This window comes from Sprattus sprattus, assembly GCF_963457725.1.
Source record: "Sprattus sprattus genome assembly, chromosome: 6".
Classification (NCBI taxonomy): Eukaryota; Metazoa; Chordata; class Actinopteri; order Clupeiformes; family Clupeidae; genus Sprattus; species Sprattus sprattus.
The window spans coordinates 37,031,278-37,051,989 of NC_137925.1; the positions used below are offsets into that span (position 1 = coordinate 37,031,278).

The 20,712-nt window shown below is 41.3% G+C and overlaps 1 protein-coding gene across 1 annotated transcript; it reads left to right on the forward strand.

Moving 5' to 3' along the window:
- Positions 1 to 436: 436 nt before the first annotated feature.
- LOC308367417 (transcription termination factor 1-like) lies at positions 437 to 15,131 on the forward strand (the record flags this gene model as incomplete). Its single annotated transcript, XM_080841323.1, is given in 10 exon segments — positions 437 to 470; positions 473 to 1,126; positions 1,906 to 2,091; positions 3,448 to 3,526; positions 3,818 to 3,942; positions 7,653 to 7,860; positions 8,128 to 8,214; positions 11,500 to 11,565; positions 13,913 to 13,998; positions 15,001 to 15,131. Coding segments are annotated over 10 exon segments (1,656 nt in total).
- Positions 15,132 to 20,712: the final 5,581 nt, after the last annotated feature.

A 20,712-nucleotide genomic window follows, 5' to 3' on the forward strand; every position in this document is an offset into this window, starting at 1 on the left:
TGTTTAGGTAGTCTGGGCAGAACAACAATGCTTTATATATTTAACAACACACTGGCTACGCTAGTTTAGTTTACAACATTGTGACATGACGCTTACATTGTGTGCGTTAACATATGCCTAACTACTGTCTGTCAATTCCAAACTGGTTTAACGTTAGCCTGAACATTAGCTAGCTAGCTACGTTCAAATTACTGTACATACCCAGCCATTGAACAAGCATATCTTGCTCGAGGAGAAAATACAGATGTGGTTTCGGACTCAAGTTAGCATTTCATCGAAATACTGATTTCATTAATTTACTTATTTAATTTTCATTTAAGATATGTATTATCACAATGAAATAAATTCTCAGATTACTTTTCCGCTCTACATTTTGAAGTAAAATGTAGATCAGTTTTAAGTGGCACAAAGATTCAGTGAAGACACGTGCATGTCCATGTTCCTTTATTCACGCTGTTATAGGGGGAAAACCTACTTGAGGTGACCGTGATGGAGGCAGAGTTGGTCCTTCATAAAAAGAAGAAGAACAAGGGCAAGAAGCAACTTTTAGAGGCGATGCCAGAGACAACCACTACGGAAGTCGACTCTCATAAGAAACATAAACACAAAAAGAAGAAAACAAAGAGTGAGAAAGATGACTGTAGACCCGTCGAGAGCCAGTGTGACACAAGAGAAGGGCAGATCAAAAAGAAAAGAAAACACGATGCAGAGAACGTAAGTGTGGAACAAGAGGGTGCAGATGCTGCTGCTGCTCAGGAGAGAGAGGTGAAGAAGAAGAAGAAGAAGAAATGGAGAATTGAAGAGCCAGACCGTCCTGGAGAGACGACAGAAGCAGAGGCGGCACTCACAGCAGTGCTAACCAACCGTGAACCAGTCCCCCAGAAACGAGTGAAGCGCAAGGCAAAGGTCAGAAAGACACACACACAGCCTGCTGCAGACACTCACTCTCCCACAGACGCACAGCTTCACCTAGATTATGTGCCTGAAGCGCATGTGCTGGAAGTTGACGATGCCATCAGGCAGGAGATCCTAGAATTCCTGCCTCACTTCACGTTTTGCAGCACCGTCATGGTTCAGAATGTCATCAGGTATGACCTGCCCCGCTTCAGGGTATACAAGAAGCAAGGTGAGTAAGCTTTATTTTAGCCATTGGGAGTATCCAAAGCCTGCAGTGCACTGTGAAACAGGGTGAATAAGTTTACATTTTGGGGCGAATTAGTTTATCTCTATTCAAGCCATAGGGAATATGTGAGGCCTGCAGCAGTGTTATGTATATGTTGCCAGGATGTTTTCTCAGTGCATAGTTGCATGATTCTGGTATGGTATGTTATTGCATCCTGAGGTAAACATGTCATACTGGGTTCATGTGTTGTCCATTGATAGTATTTGAAAATTAAAAGTTAAATTATTCAATGTAGTCCACAGTCAAAATTTCTATAATGTTAATTGTAAAGCTTCCTGTGTATTCTGTAAGCACCCAAATGGTCACAGTTCCTGTATGCCTTGATCACTGTGGGAAGTGATGACACCTTGACCAGGGCCTCCCCATGAATATATATTATCTTAGTTATCTTAGCCATTCTGTCTAAGTTAAATACAGAAGAGCTCTCAACAGTCAGTCAGTGAAATCAGCCGAGGGCTAACTATCTTTAGTGGAACCTGGTCTCGTCTCTCTCCTCTGATGATCATCATTGTAAGATTAAAACCTGAATTTTGATAATCCATCACTTGACTGAATCTCTGATAATTGGGATAAATCTATATCCTTTTAGCATCATCATTTAGATTTTTGGGTGGAATGTGTTGGAGAAGTTGAAGGACCACTGACCACTTAGGGATAACTTCAGTCATGTGATCCAGGGTTTTTGGGTTTACTGCTTTCCCTCTGCCCCCACCATGCCACAGGGATCCCTCTGCGATTGGGGTGGTTCACTGCGGCCGAGAACAAGCAGGTGAAACAGAACGTGAAGGACTTCCTGGACATTTCCGGGATCGACAGCGAGTTCAAGCTTTTCAGACCCCAACGCTTCCCAGATGAGATGGTTACCATCAAAAGGCTGAAGAGGAAGTTCAACTTCGTCAGGAGTATATGTGAGTATAGATATCAGATGTCATGTCATGTATGAGCATGAGACATGTGAGTGACACATGCCGAGTTTGTTCGGTGAGTGTGCTAGAGATGCGCGGATGGGCTATTATTTCATCCGCAACCGCATCACAAAACGCATGATCCGTCCGCTATCCATCCGCACCAATTTTTTTGACCAATTTTCAAAACCGCACCCGCCCGCCATCCGCCTGTTGTTTTTAGGTATAGGCGCTAGAAAGTTCTTGCCTGTTCTTGAAAGGAGACTGATCCAATGCCGCAAAGATATTTAAAGGATAAAGCCCCTAGTATGAAAGCCTATTGGCTATGTTGTAGCCTATCCCCAGAATATTATCAGTGAAGTGACGTCTGTCTCCGATCGATGCTCAGGGAGAAACTTTAAAATAGCCAAGCACATCGGCAAACCTGACCTTACCATAGGCTAGTAGGCCTACACTTTTTTTATCATTGTAATAAAACGCAATTTGGTACACCATTTTAATATGGTAAAATAGCCTTGTTTTTAGTTTAGAAGGAAACGCCGAGTCTGTTAGCCTAATTCCGAAATTTCACCGCATTGTAGGCTTTATACTGTAACAACCCAAACACTTGCCTGCTTGCCTTGCAAATCAAAGTTTTCCGACTATTTTTCTTACCTTCTTTCTTAGCTGGTGATGTTACTGAGCTAGAAGTTCTGAACATCTCGCGCTGCCAATGCCCAATGTCACTTCTGAGTCAAATCACTCCATCATCTCTTTGAAATTCCTTATTCCACGAGTGGTAGGCTACAATGACTGGCTGTTTAAAAATATAACTAATAGCCTAACGAAACAAAATAACCCAGGCAGTTTCATCTACGACACGGTAAGGCTTCTTCCAATACTGACAGCTGACTCATAGCTTGCAGGTTTGCGGCGTTGCAAAGAGACGCGACATGATAGGCATCGTCACTTAATTTGAACTTTTTTGCTTCCTTTGTTTGCTTTGTATGCATACACGGAACTAGGCCAATTTACTGCCTGATGAAAATTTGATTATTTAAAAATGTGCTTGGATGTAGGTAACGACATTTAACAATGTGTAGATATTTTGAATTTCGTTGGGTAAACCGCCACCCGCCCGAATTTAATTAAAATATTAATTTTTGTCACGTCACCCGCCCGATCCGCGGTTTAACCGCGGAGTCCGCGGGTGCAACCGCCAACCGCGCATCTCTAGAGTGTGCCCACTGCTGGCATGCCGACATAATTCTTTTTTTTTGAGATGTGATTTGTCAAATTGTATCAAGTGACTGGAACATAGACGTGTACATCAGTGCTTTGATGCAGTGCAGCAGTGAATTGTGTCCTGTGCCTGAACAGGCGCTGGGATCCCTCGTTCCTGGATTAATATACTCGAAAGAGCCAGGAGGTACTGCAACAGGGAGAATTACAAGGGGAGGTAAACACAAGCTTCTCAACAACTGGTTCTCTTTATAAAGAAATGTGCCCAGACAGACATTTTAATGTGGCCTAAGGTAACTTAAAGTTCCTCCACCAGGTGAGCAGCACAGTGGGGTTCTGTCTGTGTGTGTAGGTGTGTGTGTGTGTGTGTGTGCGAGTGCGTGTGTGCGAGTGTGTGTGTGCGAGTGTGTGTGTGCGAGTGTGTGTGTGCGAGTGCGAGTGTGTGTGTGTGCGAGCAGCATCATGTTAGGGGTGTTTTCAGTGTTATGACTATGTCCCTCATCTGCAGGTTTACAGAAGATGAGAACAAGAACTTGAAGGAACTGTATAGGCAGCATGGGTCAAACTGGACGACCATATCAGACAAGATGGGCCGCAGTTGTGCAGCCGTGAATAATCGCTTTGTCATGATGTGTGAGTGATCATATGCACACCAGAACATCCATAGTGATAAAGGTTCAGTCCGCACATCTAATCCCATACACCTATTGTCAATTTCAGTTAATTGCTCTTCATGGTCCAATAGCTGTCCTTTCAGTGTTTGCTCTGAAAAGAAATCTGATGTTTGTACAGAGTAATTTGTGGCAAACAGTGAATTCCAGCCATAAATCATTTCCAGGCAATCAATGCATTACTTTAGGGTTAGGCTGAAAGGGAGGGGTGTAATGTGACTGGCGGTTAAGCTTAAATATTATAACCATTTTCCAGAATTGTGTACTGTACCTTTAAGCTAATTGTGTGATTGGCAGCCAGCTAGCAGGACAGTACATAAACAGGGTACCCGCGAGGTCTTAAAAACTTGAAAAAGTCTTAAATTTAGTATTCATTATTTAAGGCCTTGAAAAGGTATTACATTTTGTCAGCAGGTCTTTAATTTCGTCAACAGGTCTTAAATTTCGTTCATCAAGTCCTAATTTTCCCCTCTTCCTTATTTGATACAGCGCCACATTTGTTTATTGTTCGTTGTTACAACCCAAACATCGCTTCCAGACAATATCAGACAACCTAACTGGCTGCGATGCTGACATGATATATATAAAGGTTAAACTAGCTGCTAGCTGTGCTAGCTAGCTAGCGAGACAGTTATCTAGGACCCTGCCCTGTCAGTAATGCTAGTTAAGCTTCTGCTTCTATCACAGGCAACAGTGGAGCAGGGCTTTTTGGTGAATAAAGAAATTGAAACGTCTAACATTCAAGAAGACAGTGACAGGGATGCAAACAGTGCGCTTTTCGGCGCCTCCCGCTTTTTTCACAACAGTTTGGATCTGGATTGCCTCCACCAAACATGTAAATAAGAAGTAAGCAAATCAGCAGCGATCATTTCCCAAACCCTCGAAAGCTGTTGCAATTGAGATTTAACGTTACTTTCTGTTTGAAGATAAGGTAGCATAGTGTTGCAGAACGGGTTACTTGAAATTGGATGACTTTAAATTAATATATGAGATCGAACAACATAAACACCTATACAGATAAAGTAAATGAACAAGGATAGGAAAACCGATTGATAACGGCAGGATGTCAGATCACAGTGACACAGGCAGTTTTTTTTCCCATTATATGTTAAGGCTGAGATATTCATAACATTTTATTCAGTCTTACTGGTGGTCCTTTTGTAATAACAACAGGTGCACTTCGTTGTGGATAAGTATACCTACTACCGGTATGTACTGTTATCACTACGTGTTTAGCATAACTATGTTTCTAGATAACAGCTGTTGCCATTTCCACGAGACGAACATTTGAATGATGTCACAGTAAAAGTCCAATACTATACGGTGTTTGTTTCCATAACAAAAATACAAGTAATATACATTTGCTGACCTGAATAAGCAGAGGCCACAACAGCCTATTTTGCTACATTTTTGTAGTCCCGGTAATCTTTTGTTTGGAATATTGGTGAGGTTATTTAGAGGACCATTTCTCAATGGTTTTGTTATTTAATGAATGTTTATTAATAACTTATTTTTAACAAATAACTCAATTATAATTACAAAGAGGGAAATTCCACTTCCACGTGCTCCCGCAATTAATTGCAACAAACACCTAAAAAAAACTACTTTTATGGAAAAGCTCCCGCTATAATAAGTTGGCTGAACTCATCATACTGGAGGAACAGATAGCTGCCAAAAGCGCAGAGCTCCAAAAGGCTGTAGGATCTGTTGTATTACAACCGCACACAGGTTCACCCACAGACGTATCCAGACACGCATGCACACACACGTACACACACGTAACCAGACACGCATGCGCAAATCCACACACACACACACACTCACGTACACCCCTCACAGTTATTGTTTTAAATGGTTCTGTCTTATGATTTAAATATAGTGTAGATTGCAACAGCTTGATGTTACGTTGAGAGATAAGATCTTTGAAGGCAGTATACCTCAGAGCATATTGTTAAGTAAAGTTATTTGATTTGATCCTTTTTTTTTTCATTCAGGAAAGGTGCGATGTTGGTCTTAAATTTCATTTAAAGTGGTCTTGAAAAGGTCTTAAAAAGTCTTAAATTTGAGATGAAAAATCTTGGGGGTACCCTGATAAACTGAAAGACACCGGGTAGGCCCTCCTGCCGGTTGCTGCGTAGCGCAACATTTTGTACACGTGCTGTTTTCATGACGAATGCAGCGTATAACTCACTCTGGTTGGTTAAAATTACACATGGGATGGATCTTAAGGCTTTGCTAAAGATCAGGTGACCACCAAAATTAACTTTGGTTGGCTGAAAATCACGTCAATCAATCAGATAGCCACGCGATATTCTGTGTTTGTTTTCAGTGATACCATGCTGGCTAGCGAGAAGTAGCAGTGAAGAAGTAGCAGTGAACATGGAATATTTTGATAGCGATGGCAGTGATTTCGACATAGATTTTGAAGGATTTGAGTCTGAGAGGGAGAAGGATAATGACTTTGTGCCAGAGGATCCATTAGAAACGGCACAGGAGTGGGATTTTGTGGACACGGAAGGAGAGGAGGAGGGATTCCAGGTGGACTGGACAACCGGCAATGATCTGGAGGTAATTATTTATGTTTTGTTTTCTTGTGCGATCTTCCGAGTTCTCTTCTCTTAGAAAACGGAATGGGCAGTAATGATAGTGGTGCTATAGCGATTACTAATGGTGATGATGGTTAATAATATATACATGCAATAATGTTAGTTATAGATACAATAATGGCATAATGAATAAATAGCATTTACATTTAGCAGACGTTTTTGTCCAAAGATTTTAGATAAGAAAAATAACGTGCAGAGCTGTATAGCATAATACATCATAATGAATAGTAATACAATTATGAATAAATATAAATACTATAAATAACATTGATGGAACTGGAAGTATACTATTCTGTTAGTGTAGCTTTATTGTGTATCCAGCTTGAATGTGTACTCCCTGTCTGTGCCTCAATGAGACCTGAACAATTGGCATATGAACACCTATAACCCCTTTACCCTATAGACAGTCTAGTAGGCCATTGTCTTAGCACCAGCTGAGAGGGTGGGTCTCATAATAATACAATGATTGAATGCTTTGTCATATGTATTTTCAGATATCTCCATCTCCAGGATAACGTTGACCCCGCCATGGCTTCATGCTCCATGTGAACCGCGAGGCCAGCTCCACCCTAGGATGTCTCCATCCCTCTCCTCTCCATCCTTCTCCGCTCCTCCCTCCCCATTTCTCTTCCCCCCTCCCTCCCCCTCTTCCCCTCCCTCATAATGTTTGCATACTTGAAAATTGTATTTATTGTATTTTATACAATTGATTTATATTGTTTTTGTGTATTTGAGAGTTTTTTTTACAAATGTTATTGTTTTTTGTGTGCTCAGGGAGCAGGTTTTAATAAAACCTGCAGTTCTTACCTTCACAATGCTTCTTATTTCATGTTTCTAAGTGCTACAGAGGCTTAGATATTAAGGTTTTTGTAGACGTTGACAATTCTTACTGTTTTCTCAGAAAACCCTCAGGAAATGAGGTACTTTCTCATAGAATAGCATAGGATTTAGCAGGCGTTGTTAGCAGGCGTTTTAGGCAGAAATGGGTTAAAACTAATGCAGACAAATGAGGTTTGTGAATACTGACCCAGTCTTGTTCTATGCGTTGACACTTTCTGTCCCTTAGCTGAGAATCATGGGGCATGGTCAGAGCCAGAGTTGAAGGTCCTCCTGACGTGTTTACACCAGCTGCTGCTGAAGAAGGCTGAGCCTGGAGGAGAGGGGGGTGACAGGTCTGCGGTCATCCAGAAAATTGACTTGTATAAGAAACTGACCTGGAATCGTGTGGCCAAGCAGGTCAAGACTCGCAGTTTTTTGCAGTGCAGGGAGAAGTGGTGAGAGCTCATGTGACAGTCACATCTTATTGCACAAAAAACATGTTCAGTTCAAGTACATTTTCTCTGACCGGCTGAATAATCCATCAGATCATAGACAACACTAGCAGGGAAGAGTTTTCCTTCAACACAGAGACTATCCTGCTTCCGTTTTGTCACAGCTTTGACGTGTGTGTGTGTGTGTGTGTGTGTTTGTGTGTGTGTGTATCCTTGCCTTTGTGAACTAAGAGAAACCATGTTGATGCTCTCCCTGCCTGTCTTGTGTAGGTTTACTTACCTAAATGGTAAAATGAAGACTGGTGGAAAGATCAACGGGAGAAAGACCATAGAAGGGAAGATCCAGCTGATCAAAGCGTATGTTTCATACGGTTACTATGGTTACGTGTAGATCCAGCTGATCAAAGCAAATGTTTCAGACTGTTACTCCTTGCCTCGGTCTGGTAGGCAATTAAGCAATATAGCACGAGTGGGAGTGGGGTAGGTAAGGGATAATCCCATGGGTGGTGTTCGGCCGTAGCCACCGAGGCCGCCAGGGGCAACAACACCCGTGGGATTATCCCTGTTAGATTTCAATGTTTTGAAATGATTACCATAACTCAATCAGACCTAGCTTTGTCTTAAAGACAGAATCATCAAGATGGTCAGACAGAGAAACGTCTTGATTAATGGCCCATTCATATCATGACGCCGTGACCCATATCACCGACACACCCATTTTCTATATAAATATAGACCTGCCAACATGTACGCATTTTGCATACCTGGCACGCATTTTGACATCAAAGTACGCTGGTACGAGTTGATGGTCTAAAAGTACGCATAACCAAAAATGTATATCTATTTTTTTTTTTTTTAAGAACGTATAACGCTCAATAATGCATTCCCGGTTTTCAACGGGTTCAAACTTCACAGTCTGTCTCTAGTCACCAATGCGTACATAGGCAGCTGCAGCAGAGCAAGAAGAAGAAGAGGAGTTTGACCTATCACAGACCCCCTGTCGTTACTATCCCCTGTATGACCATCGAAATCAGAGAATACTAGGTTACTCTGCGGTCAGAAGAATCAACCGCTGTTTAGGTGTCAGTTAGCGATTTTTCATTCATGAATAAACCTAACTCTCCCTTACCGACCACATCTGGCCAATTCTTCAAGTGAGGACATTAAACCAAGTCAAAAATCACTGAAAGGTAAACTAACGAGTAATGTAGAGATAAGACGTTAAAAATGTATTTAATTTTAGCCCTAACCATGTTAACCATGTGGTTTTCGTGTTCGCCATCGATTTAAAATGGCAAATAAATCTAAGTGTCTTGGCTGTGTTAGAAATGGTTTGACTTTACGCTTTTTGGGTTTTTTGAAAAATACTTATTTTAGACAAACTCTTGTAGTATGTAATGTTACCATGGCAGAACCACCGGATAAAATAAAAAGATTGCAAAAAATCATTGATAGTTACCGGGAGAAGTGGCCATGCCTCTGTTCTTTTCAGACATCCCCACCATGCTTTCTGCACAGTGTGCAATGTCATTATTGACATCAGTCACCAAGGAGCAACAGGTAACGAACACAGTAAGATGCATATTATCAGAAAATCATAGGCCTACCTGTCAAGTTCATGCTAGAGGTCCGCGGCAGCCTTCTACGTACAGCGTCCACACATGCTTACGCACAGCTGTTGTCATGTCACAGGAGTGCAAAAGGCTAGCCTATATGTTTCTACTAATAATAATAGGATAATGATAATAGCAGACATCCAAAGTCTCCCGGAAGTTCCGGGAGTCTCCCGCATATTGATAACCACACCCTGAAGCCCGCAAATGACTGAAAATCTCCCAGATTCTAGAGCGAGCGACGTGCTCCAAACCGTGTTAGCATCTGTGTAGCGCGCGCACGAGGGAGAGGGACCTGGAGACTGCGTGTGTGAGGCAGTGTGCGTGTGTGCCTCAGGAGCATCCTGATTGGCCTGTTTCGGTAAGTCAACCAATCAATTTTCAGTGTGGGCAGCCTTTTATCTCTTCTCCCGAACCGAATTAATCAGTTCAGTGTATCTAGGAACAGGGGCACCATGGCACAGGGAGAGTGCCCCCCAAAAAGAAAATATAAGACATTTTACAACAGACTATACAAAGGTATACCCCTGTCTTCTAAAAGTAAATCACAATGACAGTCTTGCATGCTGTAACAGTGATTTCAGCATTGCCCATGGTGGGTTAAATTACTGTAATAGACTTGTTGAGGTAAGTTCAACAATTTAATTAAATAATAAAGAAGCAAACACAGCGCCATCATTTGGTCTTAGCAGTTGTCTAGTCCTGGTATCACATGTAATTGGGCTTGCATTCGAACATCAGACGTGGGGAGAAAAAAGAATGATGAATCATGACACTTGATAGGTATGAGGTAGGGAAAAAATACAACATGACCATTGTTTGAGAAGTTCCTAAGTAGCCTAGAGTGAAATAACATCCCAGAGGAAATATAATAGGCCTGCTGTGCAGAGAAATGTCTCACCAGGCTACAAATTTGTTGTCACAGTTATCACTTATAACTTATCACAGTCTTTTTTTTATTTTATTTCATTAGGCCTTCTAAAGTGGTTCAGAACTGCATTATTTATTAGCTCAGAATGTCTTTGATTGGTTCAAACATGCAACAACAGCATTATAACTAATAAAATGAAGGCCACAAAATCTTGCCGCGCCGCACCGGGGTGGTACTCAAACACATTTTCCAATGTTGGCAGGTCTGTAAGTACGATGTAAGTTGTTTGTCATGCATGTTATGCTGAAGGAGTTATCCTGAAGAGACACCAACCGCTACGTGCGGGGAGAGACGGAGGAGACCTATGAAGATTAGGTCAACAAGGAAGAAATCTACACTATGGACAAATAACTCCTAAACTCTTCTCTCTCTCTCCGTCGTAGTGTGTTGCGTGTGCTCGAAGTCTGACGCGGATAATAAACCGATATCCTATACATCAGATCAGCATTTCATCGAGTCCTTTTGCTAAACATACGCAACTAACGTCAGAGCTAACTAGATATATGTTACAATATAACATTGGTGTTTTCACTGGATTCAACGAGATTCTTCATCCCTTACCTACCCCACTCCCACTCGTGCTGTATTGCTTTTATAAAACAATTCTACAGTCAACAAATTAACATTTCAACACAAAGTTATTGATTCAAAATGGTTTATTTCACCATTGTTTCTCCGCAACAAAAAATAGTTCCATTGTCAACGTCTTGGTTTTGAATTAACGGTTATCAATGCAAATGTTTCATCGCGGAGTGATTTATTTTTAGCTGTGAAAAGTCCCGTAACTGTAAGTATGTTGACGAATAACCTATAGCATGAACGGCTAAATTACGCGCTAGAACCCAATTGTTTTATAAAGACAGATAACCACTAACTCTCATCCAAATGGTAACTTCCTTAAGCCTCACTTCTCAAGCTTCACCTGTCTCTCTCTAACTTCACTCTGTTATCGAAACAGCTGCTTTAAGTAATACTCAAGATTGGATTTTCTATTGAAATATCTCTGTCTGAACATTCAAGAAATCCCACTTGTGTGAGAATCTCCTGTGATCACCTTATTTTAACCAAGTTAACCCAGTTTCTGTGTGCCCCAACCAGGATCAATGACATGGCTGTGGAGGAATCTTCAGACATTGTCTGGGATGACCTCACTCATCTCTTTGGGTAAGGGGCTCATGTTAGCAAGTACATGGGAGACTGACAAGTACAACGCTTCTGTTGTTGAGTGCTGGTTACTTCCTGTCCTGCTAAGGTCATAATCAATATGAGTCGGCCCATTGGCATTGAAACTACTGTTTGACCTGGCTGCTAGACACAAGAATAGTGTGTTATTTAAGTGAATTGTGTGTAAGTGTGATATTTTAGTGAGTTGTGTGTTAGTTTGATATTTGAGTGATTGTGTGTTAGTGTGATATTTGAGTGAGTCGTGTGATATTTAAATGAGTTGTGTGTTAGTGTGATATTTGAGTGAGTTGTGTGTTAGTGTGACATTTGAGTGATTGTGTGTTAGTGTGATATTTGAGTGAGTTGTGTGTTAGTGTGATATTTGAGTGAGTTGTGTGTTAGTGTGATATTTGAGTGAGTTGTGTGTTAGTGTGATATTTGAGTGAGTTGTGTGTTAGTGTGATATTTGAGTGAGTTGTGTGTTAGTGTGATATTTGAGTGAGTTGTGTGTTAGTGTGATATTTGAGTGAGTTATGTGTTAGTGTGGTATTTGAGTGAGTTGTGTGTTAGTGTGATATTTGAGTGAGTTGTGTGTTAGTGTGATATTTGAGTGATTGTGTGCTAGTGTGATATTTGAGTGAGTTGTGTGTTAGTGTGATATTTGAGTGATTGTGTGTTAGCAGGCATGCGAATCACTCACCTTTCAGCGAAATTCGCCGTTTTGAAAACAAAATAGGTGACCAACGTGAATCGTGTAGATTCGATGAGTTTTGTTTTTGTGGGGGGGGGGGCATATTCAGTGGCGGCAGGCGTCAGTGTTGCCAGATTGTAAATGGCGTATCATATCAGAGGCTAAAAATGATCGTATTTGGAGGATAATGAATTATATCTGTCAACACTGGGAAAGTTTGACCAATGACAATTGTGTCTACAGTCAGAGCTCGCGCAAGAAGGTGGAACGTAAGTCTTAGATACAGTTTCCAAAACGTGTAAAGACGTAATAACTAATTTGTGAAAGACCCAGAGAAACACTTATATCCGACGAGGCAAAATCCCGGACAATTTTGGAATCCCTGCTGAACGCATTTTTTTGTGTGACCGTAATGTAAGCATATAAAACGTTAAAACATGTGTTCGGTAACTTAACCAGATGATTCATTTCAAGGGGTATATCCTCCAGATACATTTGTATAAAAAAGTTAGCAAGCATATGATGTGATTAGCCTGGTTACGAGACGGCTACGGTGTGAATAACTGATGTACTGAATAACTGAGTAAGCTAATTTAGCTACATTAACTCAAACGCCACGGAGACTCCCTGTTCTAACTTTGAATCGCTCTTTTGGGGCAAAGTGACCATTGCAAAGGTGTTTGACTACAGACTGTTAGCGTAGCAAATAATTCCTACTATTGCAGCCAGTCAACCTACAAGCCTTGCAGGTATAAAACAAATCATGACGTCAGATGACGATTTTCAGTCTCGTTACCATAAACAAGACCCAATACAGAGCAACCCTGAGCACTGACATGACAAGCACTTTGGTGACAAGAAAGGTGAGCACAGCTCAAAAAGGCCAAGTCGCCAAGCTATGAGGCAAAGCAGTCAAGAGCAAGTGCCACTGGAAGTAGATAGATGGATACTTTAATAGGAGCTTAACATATATTAAAATACATATACTGTATATATATCCAGTTATTCAACATAATAAATCAGCGGCGAAACAAACAATAGAATCATATTTTCTTGACAAGAATTCCATAAATGAAAAGAGATCCTTACATTTTGCATCATTTAGTACTTCTAAAGAATATATGATTGTATTGTTTTTTTCACCGCTGATTAACGCGAGTGCCTTGCAAATACAATGTATTGAAACCTGAATTACATAACATTGTATTGGCTGTCAATCATGGATGGAAGAGTAGACAAGTTAAGTTACGGCATCTCTCGTAGGGGCTATGCATTAAGCCATTTGTGGTGCCCTTACCACATTGTGCCTCATATACTGTAAATGATAGACCCAGTGACAGGCTGGCATGAAATGGCTTGCATAATACTAAGTAAGGAGGCCAAAATCATTTTTGACTCATGGCTGAAGCTAAGTTTCTCCAGCTCTCCCCAGGTTGGAAAAAAAGCATCTCAAACTGCATCAGATTGACGCTTTAAAATATGGAATATTAAAATTTTACTTACGGGGGAGCACGCCCCTGAAATCCCCTAGAGGGGTAATATCCTCCTCACCTTTTTCACCCCTGACCCGTTTTCATGCCTGGTTAGTGTGATATTTGAGTGAGTTGTGTGTTAGTGAGATGTTGAGTGAAAGTTTCCTGTGATTTCTCTATGAAGCAACACCCCACCTTTCTACCTACAAAAGAAGTTCCACCAGCTGAAGGTGACCAAAGTACCAGATTGGAACAAGAAGTCTTTCTGTGGTGAGTACTGCCCCCTGCTGGTTCATGTATCTCTCGGTCATGTTTAATACTGTTGTCTGTTTTCTGGTGGAGTTTGCAAAAGTGACCTTGGGTTTGAGAAAAGCACTACATCACGAAAACAACAATTTCACAATTTCTTCCCTTCTCCTCTGCTTCTCCATCTTCTCCTTTCTTCTGTGTTGCTCTTCTTCCTCTGCCGCATTGTCTCTCTGTCTGTCCCCTTCTCTAACCTCCCTCTGTCTATGATGTCATTGTCTCTCTGTCTGTCCCCTTCTCTAACCTCCCTCTGTCTCTGATGGCATTGTCTCTCTGTCTGTCCCCTTCTCTAACCTCCCTCTGTCTATGATGTCATTGTCTCTCTGTCTGTCCCCTTCTCTAACCTCCCTCTGTCTCTGATGTCATTGTCTCTCTGTCTGTCCCCTTCTCTAACCTCCCTCTGTCTATGATGTCATTGTCTCTCTGTCTGTCCCCTTCTCTAACCTCCCTCTGTCTCTGATGGCATTGTCTCTCTGTCTGTCCCCTTCTCTAACCTCCCTCTGTCTCTGATGGCATTGTCTCTCTGTCTGTCCCCTTCTCTAACCTCCCTCTGTCTCTGATGGCATTGTCTCTCTGTCTGTCCCCTTCTCTAACCTCCCTCTGTCTATGATGTCATTGTTTCTCTGTCTGTCCCCTTCTCTAACCTCCCTCTGTCTCTGATGGCATTGTCTCTCTGTCTGTCCCCTTCTCTAACCTCCCTCTGTCTATGATGTCATTGTTTCTCTGTCTGTCCCCTTCTCTAACCTCCCTCTGTCTATGATGGCATTGTCTCTTTTTCTGTCCCCTTCTCTAACCTCCCTCTGTCTCTGATGGCATTGTCTCTCTGTCTGTCCTCTTCTTTAACCTCCCTCTGTCTATGATGGCATTGTCTCTCTGTCTGTCCCCTTCTCTAACCTCCCTCTGTCTCTGATGGCATTGTCTCTCTGTCTGTCCCCTTCTTTAACCTCCCTCTGTCTCTGATGGCAGACATCATTGATTTCCTGTATGAGCAGACCTTGCCAAAGCTGGAGGAGGAGCTGAAAGATTGTGAGGATGATGAAGAGCCCGCAGAGCAGCGAGACTCTTACAAGCTGTCAGAGATCTTCCCCGACCTCTGAACCACCCCAACACCATCCCTGCTCATCACCAGAGAGAAGGGTCACTCTTACATCTTTCAGAGATCTTCTCCAAACACTGACAATGCCCCAAACTCTTTTCTCGCCTAGAGACTATTTGTTTAATTTTTTCTCGTCATGTTCCGGGTTGTTAGAATCTTATTCTTCCGCATTGTTTTGTGCGTTATAAGGATAATGACTGAGATTGCTTACTCTGATTTCCCTGATATGCTCAAAGCAGATCTGTTAGCCATGCAGATTTTCATTATACAAGCAATTATATTAGCGGCAACTGTGTATAGATTTGTCATACAAATATAAAAATGGCCCCAACAGATGGATAAAGAGAAGTTGTTTGAGAAGTTTGAAACGCCAGTGACTCTTTATATCTGAATTAACATTTATTTGCTCAGGCCTTTTTCCAAAGAAATTCATATGTTATATTTTCAGGAATGTCAAAGAATGAAGAAAGTATCAGCTTCGTAATGTTTAACTGCATCTGATTATGTATTTTTATGCACTTTATAAATTCAATAGTAAATCAAGGAGTTTTTAACCCAGTGTCTGTTGACCATTTTGTTTTATGTGGATTTTCTTCTGGTCACAAGTGGAGAAAGACATTAGGCACTTTCCCCAGAGTTTAACTTCATCACAGAGTGTCATCATCGGTTAGCCCTTTGCCAACAGACTGACCAAACTGCCTGTCACAATCGGGCCGGTCATACAGGCACGTTACCCCTGCCGTAGTCTCATATTAGTTGGTGGAGCTGGAAGGGCTTCTGTGGCTTGACTATATACAATCAGTATAATAACCAGTGTGGGTAGAATATTAGTAAAATATTAACAATCAGGATACACACTAGGATATTCATGATGACACGCTATTAAGACTACTGTACTACTACTACAAAATGATTGACACTATTGATATGAGTTACTTTTTTCTCGGTTTAAATATGCATCAAGTCTGGGCCTAGGGATATGTGAGGGGCCTTTGGGGCGACCGAGATAACTATCTACACTCATGCACACTGAAGGAGTGACCGAAATAACTATCTACACTCATGCACGCTGAAGGGGTGACCGAGATAACTATCTACAGTCATGAAGGGGTGACCGAGATAACTATCTACACTCATGCACACTGAAGGAGTGACCGAGATAACTATATGCACAGTGAAGGGGTGACCGAGATTACTATATACAGTCATGCACACTGAAGGGGTGACCGATATAACTATCTACAGTCATGCACACTGAAGGAGTGACCCAGATAACTATCTACAGTCATGCCCACTGAAGGAGTGACCCAGATAACTATCTACACTCATGCACACTGAAGGAGTGACCGAGATAACTATCTACAATCATGCACACTGAAGGGGTGACCCAGATAACTATCTACACTCATGCACACTGAAGGAGTGACCGAGATAACTATCTACAGTCATGCACACTGAAGGGGTGACCCAGATAACTATCTACACTCATGCACACTGAAGGAGTGACCGAGATAACTATCTACAATCATGCACACTGAAGGGGTGACCGAGATAACTATCTACACTCATGCACGCTGAAGGGGCGACCAAGATAACTATCTACAGTCATGCACACTGAAGGGGTGACCGAGATATCTATCTACACTCATGCACACTGAAGGAGTGACCGAGATAACTATCTACAGTCATGCACACTGAAGGAGTGACCGAGATAACTATCTACACTCATGCACACTGAAGGGCCTTGTTTCCAGAGTAGCCGCAGGGCTTAGTGTGATCGCGGTATTCGACTGGCTTGTGAGCGTCATCTTCTTTTGTCATTTCTTGGCATGCTTTCCAGGCATCTCTCTTCAGATACTGCTTGCCAATTGCATGAACCGCATGAACTGTTTCTGCAATCTATTGTCTGAAGTTGCACTTGCGCTATTTCATAAGACCTAGCCATGTATATTGCTTTGTCTAGTGTCAAATCAGATCCAACATTAAGCAGCTTTTCATGAACTTTATGTGAATGTACTCTGAACACCACACGATCCCTTATCATTTATTCACTGTTAGCATATCCAAAGTCCTTTGTAAGCAGTCTCAATTCTGTGATAAACTGTTCAAAAGGCTTGCTATTTTAAAACTTTTGCTTTTGCCTCTGTTAATATCCATGTATGATAGATGTCTTTACCTTTTTCTCAGACCCACAACCAGAAGATAGCTACACTTCTCTTCTGTTTTCTTCTTAAACATCAATTCACATGTATCGGCATGCTACAGACAGGTTGATGGAATCCCAATTCATACGAGGTGAAGGAACTCCAGTAACGTCCATTTTTTTTCAAGTGTTTTCCAAGTTCACTCTGACATCATGTCTTGTTTCGTATTGTACGTACAAAAATCAGGAGCAAACCGACGTGCTATAAACTGTATTTTATTAGTACTGATGCGGGAGTCACGTAATGTGTGACCTGGCTGGGTCACGTCTCACTCTAAACGCACACTGAGGATGTGCAGTAAGAATGCAACATATAAATCATGAAGCGCACTGATTGGCCAGCAGGAATATATCAAATAATATTCAAAGTGAATATGACACCCCGTTTTAAGTATCTGGGGGTGCAGCTCACTGAGGACCTAACCTCCTAGGCAGCGGTTGTACTTCCTCCGGAGGCTGAGGTTTCCCCTCCCCAACATACCTCAGATGATTTGATAGTAAGTGTAGTAAACTCTACTCTATCGCTTATAAGATTGTAAAATACACATTATATTATATCTTAAACAAAAATTTGAGTAGGAAAGGATAGTACAATCCCTGTCATTTTTTAAGTTATTTACTGTATGTAATAGAGCATTGTGTTACATTATATTTGAAGTGAAACTTCCCATTTGTTGAACTTCAGTAATACGTTGTGTAATATTACTATGTGGTTCATGTGTTAGCAAGTATGAGTTAAACTTACAGTAGCCATTAGAGTGAGTTTGTTGTTCTTGTGGCCTGTGAGTGACCGCTCGGTCACCCCAAGTTATTGTGATGAGGCATCTGGAAATAGTGGTGAAGAGGAACAAACCACGGTGAAGAGAGGATAGATTTTATACAAAAATACATATTGGTATTTATTTGGCTCCAACACCAAACATAAATATGTAGTTAAACAGTACTCAAAACTAGCTTACTTTACACAGCAATGCAACAATATTCCAACCGTATTTCAATAGCATGTTATTGCACTCACCTGACATCAACAAGTACTCCTCTCTACCACCCCTTCCAAAGGAATGAGGCTTGTTAAATAATGCTGCCCATTGGGCTAGAATGGACCAATAAACTTCAATTGGATCTAACCATGTCAGCGGGGTTAGTCCTGTAATGCACATAATACATTACATTAACAAATACACCAAGTTCACCTATGATCCAACAAGAATACATTTACCATATTTACACCTCTTACACATACGACCCATGATATTAATAAACATTCATAACAAACGTTACATCAAACACCCCTCATAGGCCGCAAGGTGAAGCACGAAAAGTCCTTTAGAAAATGAATCCCGCTCCACTCACTGGCATCTACACAATCTTTAGCTTATAAAAAAGAACGAGTCGTGGTTATTTACCAAAAAAAAGTTTGTCGCTGAAATTCCAGTCGATTGTCTGTATGTCTTTGTTTTATGCCGAACTAGAGTCTTCAGAGCGTAATATGAAAGGCTGAAACATTAACAGCAGGTAAACACACACACACACACACACACGGTGGTTGAGTGACTGAAAGGTACAATTATGTGTGAGAGATATGTCAACAAACTCATTGAGCCATCCTTTTTGTTTCATTAAAGCCAATTGCAGAAAGCTGCCGATTTGAAGGACGACCAAAGTATTCTTTTGCATATAAAAGACAAAGATTGTGTGGCTCTGGAGGTGCAGTACCACAAAAGCTGTTACAATCGGTTGTACACCAGGTTTTTGACGAAGCCTGAAAAAACTGAGAAATAACAGTGTGTTATTTATTAAATTGCATTTCAAGGAGCTACTAACTTAACATTTCATCTGCATTCTGTTGTGTGTGCACACAATCACAACACTTATTCATTTATTTACTTCTCATTCATATGTGTTTTAGGAATGAGCCCATGTTTGATGTCAGCTATAAGATATTTAAGTAAACATTTAATCTGCATTCTGTTGTATGTGCACACAATCACAACACGTATTAATTTCTTTACTTCTCATTCATATGTGTTTTAGGAATGAGCCCATGTTTGATGTCAGCTTTAAGATATTATGTGAGAGGATCATTGGCCAAAGGCTGCTTGTCAACCAGGAGGTGCTCAGAATGGACCAGCTGAGGAAGGCCTTCATTGAACTTGTGAAAGCAAATGAAGGTCTTGATGCTTCAAACTACAGGTAACTGCAATGCATTTTTCCTCAAGTCTTATTATTTGTCATGTGCAAGTCCAGCTTTACACAACTTGTGAGTGACAGGCATGAGAAACTGTTTTTAAGTCTGCTGTTTGCACATACATGTACCAGTTGGCAACCAAGAGAACAGCTGATGTGTGTGTGTGTGTGGTGGGGTTTGTGATCTTGTGTGCCTTTCTTGGGCATCTTTGCTGTTAAATGTGCTGTATGGCAGATAGGTTCTAGCCTGTAATGTCTTGTACCACCTCCACCACTCTCTGCTTTTCATGATACTCCTGTGACTCTTAATTGTCAATGTTTTGTTGTATTGCAGACAGGATATGTTGAAGAGGAGGCTGTAACACAAAAGAATCTGGAAGAAGGAACTGGAAGATAACTGTCCTGACACTGACAGTGAGGACTGAGTGTACTTAGTCTGTTATTTCTTATTCAGATTTGTACAGTTTTATATATCATGTTTAATGTTTCATAAAGAGTGTTTTTATGGTTCATCAGTGTTGTTTTCATTTTTGGAAAAATGAATGAACAAACAGATGGTCATTGGTATAAGTACAATTAGTGCCTTTTATTGATACAATGACGGAGGTTTATTTGTCACATACATAGAAATACTGCTGTTTTTTCTGTGCGAGTGGGAAGAAAGAAAGATCAAGAAATATTTTTCATAAACAGCAAGAGGACGTTTAAAGTGCAGTGTGTGTACAGTCTATGTGCAAGTGTGAAAAAAGGTGTAATTGATGTTAATAGTCATTGTGTGTGTTCAGGATACGGAATGCTTGAGGAAAGAAGCTCCTCCTCAGTCTGTCTGTTCTGGTCTTGTAACAGCAGAGACGTTTGCCTGACCTCAGTGTTTTGAAAAGTCCATGGTCAGGATGTTAGGAATCCTTTACTTTACCTTGGGCCCTGGTAGGTAGTCTTTTCTTGTAGGTCTCCTGCAGAATATGGAGAGATGCTCTGATGACGCGGTGCTGCAGTCACAGGCTGTAGCCTACAGTTCCCATACTGGTCAAGTGATGCTGTCAGGACACACAGCTGATGGGTGCGGATGCTCTGAACTTCCTCAGCTGACGTAGGAAGTACAGTCTTTGCCTTTATTTCTTCGGTGTGCTGAGTGTTCACAGTCCATGTCGTCAGTAAGGTGTATTCCCATGTATGACTTGATCTAAATGAC